We start from the raw sequence: 5,246 nt of genomic DNA, 5'->3' as shown, positions 1-5,246 counted from the left end.
AACGTCTATGACGCAAGTATAACAACATCAGAATACGTTGTCGCCGGTCCATAACTTGCACTAAACTAAGTACATTCCTGTTGCCAGCCGTGCCGCATTGACCTCACGTGATGTGTGAAAAGGCGCCAAATCGTAAACGGCAAGAGCAATAAAACCGGTCCGGCTAAAATCCGTGTCGTCTGAAAGAGGCCTAAGAGAAATAGTATTCTCATTATTTGCAAGGGTGGTAGTATATTCAGCATTTACAAATGTAGAACGACTGGAGCTTTTTCTATTAACTGGAGGAAATTTATCGTCTGCAGGCTAAAAAACGAATAATTTTATTACGAATCACAAATTTTTAATTTTAAGTTACCTTTATGTTTTCAATTTCATTATCACAATCATCTGTTTCGTTTGACAATGCTTGATCCGTATCATCTTCTAGATCTGGAATTTCAAGATCGATATCTTCTGTAGACTTTCCTCGGTATTCACCTATCGATTTCTTTTCCATGAGTAGTAACAGTTTAGACACCTTTGCTATTTGAAGTTTATCATCAGTTTTTCTATAGTAATTTAAATGCGTGGCTTTTTCATGTCCGAGATGTGTTGACAGTTGTTCCAGGTCATTATTTTCCATAGATATAATTTGTGCAATGGTTGCAATGTGTTTCCGTAAACATGTGGCTGTTATTGCTTCGGGATTAGAAACGTTGCAAGCAGAGGCAATTTTTTTTAAAATTTTATATGACCATAAAAAACTATCTTTGGTATTTGGGTTAGCGAAGAGGTAAGGATTTTTTGGTGCCACTAATTTCCTTGATTTTAAAAGTATTTCTGTGTGACCTTGCATGCCTTTCGTAAAAATTACCGGTACGGCTCTACCTTTCTTTCCACGAATAACAAATCGTTTTATATTTTTAACTAAAACCTTTTCAACTGTTGTTAGTGATTGATAAATATCTTGCATACCAGGTTGATCCGTTTTTCTCAAATAGTCTTCGATTGTAATTCGTTGTGCTTCACCGGAACGTTTTCTATTCAAAAGTATAACATGGCCCAAGAGAGCTTCAGTTAAATTTCGAAGGTATAAAACATTATCTGGAGTGATTTCTAATTTTTTTGACCATTTCTCTTCCTCTAAAACAACAAATTCATTCATTTTTATCACATCCTCCGTTAGTGGTAACATGCTGCCCTTTTTCCAGCTCTTTGCAGATAAATCCTTATATGCATTTGTTGAAACATAAAACCGAAATTGGGTGTCTATCATTTGCCTCAGTGCAGTTATTTCTTTTTGTTTTACCTCATCACTCCCTTTAGTAGCAATAAATATGGCAGTATCACAGACCTGTTTAAGTACTGTTCCCCACCTTAGAGCAAGAGAAGGGCTTTTAAATGTGTCTTTGTATTCATTATAGCCCGAAATTTGATTAGCTGCGCTTACTAGTTGGTCAAAATAACAGGGTTTTAGAAAATCCATAAGACTCAATTTTGGTTCTTCATTTCGTAATATCTTAAGGAATCTGGCCAATTCTCGCATGCGTTGGGATACCGTGTTAATCAAATGTTTCTCTTTGTGACACCTAAAATATATTTGACCATAACATTTAATTAAGAAGTCGTTTATAACTATTTTGGTAATGTCATCAGATTTCATATGAGGAAATATTTTTAACTTTAAATCTTCAAAATCAGTGTTGCCAGATAAATAAAGAAGTGTTAATCCATTCGCTTGAGCATGTTTTGAATTTGCCTCTTGTCCCTTTTTGGGACACCTTTTTATGTGTTTATGAAGATATGTCCTTGTAAAAAAACCTTTACATTCAGAACAAGGCAAATAATCAGATGATTTTTTTTTAAGTATAGCCCGAGGTCTTCTTACTGGATTTATAACACCCTCTCTTCCAAATGCATTAATGAAGTTTCCTAAAATATAGAATCTACAGGTTTACAAATTGTATGATATTTTTTTCTCTATTTATTTGGGTACTTTCCCCACATATGAAAAACATTTTTAAAATATATTAAATCAATCATTACTTCAAAAGGATTAATATTATTTTTTACAGAAAATTTTTGCCAAAAATATCATACTGGAATACAGATAAATAAAAATAAAAAACACATCACTACTCTTTTTGTGCAAGGATCGATTTAATATTTAATATATTTTTAAAATGCTTTTTCTAAATTTTCCTCAGGAGGTAAATTACTCAAATAGAGAAAAACCAAAAAACTAAAATTGTGATTTACATAATTTTGGACAATATGTTATATGACATAAAAATACATATTTCTCTCATTTGATATTATTATTAAGTGCCATTATACAGTGCCATTAGTGATTGGTGCAGTAATAATTTATACAGATTATGGTAATTAAAAAACTAATACTTAAAAAAAACTAATGTAGATTTAAAAAAATATTTTGTATCCAATTTTTAAAATAATAATTAATATTATGAAAAACTTCAAACAATATATTCCTTGTTAAAATATAAGGGGAATTTTCTAATAAATATATTTCCAAAAACATCTGTGGGACTTACATCTCTTTAATAGTTTTATCTATGATCTTCAAAAAGTGTTGAACATTGCAATCCCTTATGGCTTCTGTTGTAACTTTCAAAAATTTGCAATTCAAAATGCCTTTTAAAAACATAGTTCACTTTTTTCTTTTTTTAATTTTAATTTTCTGAATTTTAACCTAGCTTTTAGAGATGTAACTCCCTTTGTAGACGTATTTGGAAATAAGTTTATACAGACACCTTCCCTTTTCGGCAAGGAATTACTCGACATTTTTCTCAATGTTAAAGAATCATCTTATATAATGTCTGGTTTAAAAATGTTTTACAGGGTGACCCAAATTTTAACCACGAGCAGTGTGTAGAGTAAATAAAAATACAATACAAATTTTTCAGATTTTACAATTAAATGCTGCAGTTTGATTTCAGCAGTAGCTTAATTCATACAGTGTGGATAAAAGTAGTGACCAGACAGGTCGATTTTTAAATTCAATTTACCATCTTTTGAAATAATTAAATGATCAGTAATTTTTTCCAATGGCTATCGCAATTTTTTTTTTTTTTGAAAGGAGTTACGGTAGCATATAACTATAAAATTTGAAAGCAATTGGTTTGTTTCTGAAATAGAGTTGAAAAAACATGTATTTTTAATAACTTTAATTGTATATTAAAAGTATAGTAAGATTTTTTAAAACAAGTTTTTATAGCAAAGTGGTTGTATTTTTACTTCCTCTACAGAGTCCTTAATATTCTTAATTAAAATCTGCGACGCCCTGTATGTATTTCTGTATAGGTATTTAATTTACATTACGTATGTATTGGAGTTAACTGACTGAATTAAACATACTTTGTAGAATATTCATTACTAGAACATTGTTCTTTTAATTTTTAACTATAATAATATAGTACACACCTTTCTTACGAATTTCATCTAGTAAAATTTTTCGTTCTTTAGAGCCCTTTTTAAGTGACATTATTTTGATCACTTCGAATTCATTCTTATGGATGCGAACTAAATGTCGTGCAAAATTAGTGACAGTCTTTTCGCAATATATACAATGCTCTCTTTTATCTCTCTTAAGATGTCCCTCTAAATTTTTACTTGAAGATTTTACATCTCCGCTTTCATTAAATGCATCTAGGTTTTTCAATATTTTGTTATCATTCTTTTTGGCATTAATCAATGCATTAGTACTGATTTGGTTTGAATCACTAAATAAACCTACAACATTGAAAACTAAAATAAATTTATAAACAAGTCAAATTTTCTATTTGTCAGGTTTTTACATAAAGAAAAAGGAATACATTTGAAATATTATAAATACAAACTTACCTAAATCTGTGTTACACGAAGAAACTGATGGTGGAATATAATCTGATCCTGAACTCTCAAGAAACTCACTTTCTAAACTATTTCGGTCATCGGTTGATTCAGCTTTGATATTATTTAAGGAATTACCTCCATTTTGAAATGTTGGCCCTGGGAAAAAAATACGGTTTAAGAATTATTTAGGAAAAAAATGCGGTTTAAGAATTATTTAAAAATTGTTGGACCCACATCAAAAACTGTAATTTACAATATTACATTGTTCCAAATATGAAACAAAACATAGACATGGAGTGTGAGTTAAAAAAAAAATTTCTATTTTCTAATTTTTGTTGTTTTTATGTAAAGAAAAGTTATTCAACGAAACACAGTATTTGAAATATTATAAATATCAACTTACCTAAATCTGTGTTACCCGAAGAAATTGATGGTGGAATATAATCTGATCCTGAACTCTCAAGAAATTCACTTTCTAAATTATTCCGGTCATCGGTTGATTCAGCTTTGTTATTATTTAAAGAATTACCTCCATTTTGAAATGTTGGCCCTGGGGAAAAAAATGCAGTTTAACAATTATTTAAAAATTGTTGAACCTACAACATCGAAAACTGTAATTTACAATATTACTTTGTTCCAAAAATGAGACAAAACATAGACATGGAGTCTTAAGTTAAAGCAAAATTTTTCTATTTTCTAATTTTTGTTAAGTTTTTACATAAAGAAAAGTTATTTAACGGAACACAATAATATTTGAAATATTATATCAACTTCTAAATCTGTGTTACATGAAGAAACTGATGGAATATAATCTGATTCTGAACTCTTAAGAAGACTCTTAAAGTCATTTGTTAACTCAGCTTTATTATTATTTACGTAACTATTTCTATATTCAAAATTTTCCATTGTCGGTCCTAGGAAAAAATGCAGTTTAATTATTTAAAAATTATTGAACTTACAACTTACCTAAATCTGCGCGACATGAAGGAATAGATGGTGGAATATAATATAAGCCTAAATTTTCAGGAGGCTCATTTCCTAAACTATTTCGGTCATATGTTGACTCACGCTTATTATTTATGTAATTATCTCTAATTTGAAAACTTTTTAGTGCTGGTTCTAGGGAAAAATGCAGTTTAAGAATTATTTAAAAATTGTTGAATCTACTTAGAACTATTATTATTAATACAATACCTACCTAATAAAGCCAATTTTTTTACTGTTACAGAACGAACTTCAGTAGAAGTCTCGTAGGCTTCAAAATTCTTTCGAGCCATGTTATGATTATGAATATTCCCATCAGAGGAATATCTTGTTTTTGATGTTCTTTCGTCATTTTGTTGAGAAAGTATGTTTAGAATACGTTTTCCTCTTGAAAGCATGGTGACGATCTTCGAAATTTTTGTCAAAAT

The 5,246-nt window shown here is 29.6% G+C and overlaps 1 protein-coding gene across 1 annotated transcript; it reads right to left on the bottom strand.

Annotated features, from left to right (window-relative positions):
- Window positions 1–107: 107 nt before the first annotated feature.
- On the bottom strand, window positions 108–5,218 carry LOC108916843 (the record flags this gene model as incomplete). Its single annotated transcript, XM_023457061.1, has 7 exons — window positions 5,033–5,218; window positions 4,801–4,953; window positions 4,238–4,384; window positions 3,844–3,990; window positions 3,424–3,732; window positions 356–1,911; window positions 108–303 (listed from the first exon to the last, which is right to left on the bottom strand). Coding segments are annotated over exons 1-7 (2,692 nt in total), but the record flags the coding sequence as incomplete, so codon positions are not given.
- Between the last annotated feature and the right edge of the window lie 28 nt (window positions 5,219–5,246).

The sequence above is a fragment of the Anoplophora glabripennis genome, unplaced genomic scaffold, assembly GCF_000390285.2.
Source record: "Anoplophora glabripennis isolate ALB-LARVAE unplaced genomic scaffold, Agla_2.0 scaffold5149, whole genome shotgun sequence".
NCBI lineage: Eukaryota > Metazoa > Arthropoda > Insecta > Coleoptera > Cerambycidae > Anoplophora > Anoplophora glabripennis.
This window is presented reverse-complemented; position numbering and strand designations above follow the sequence as displayed.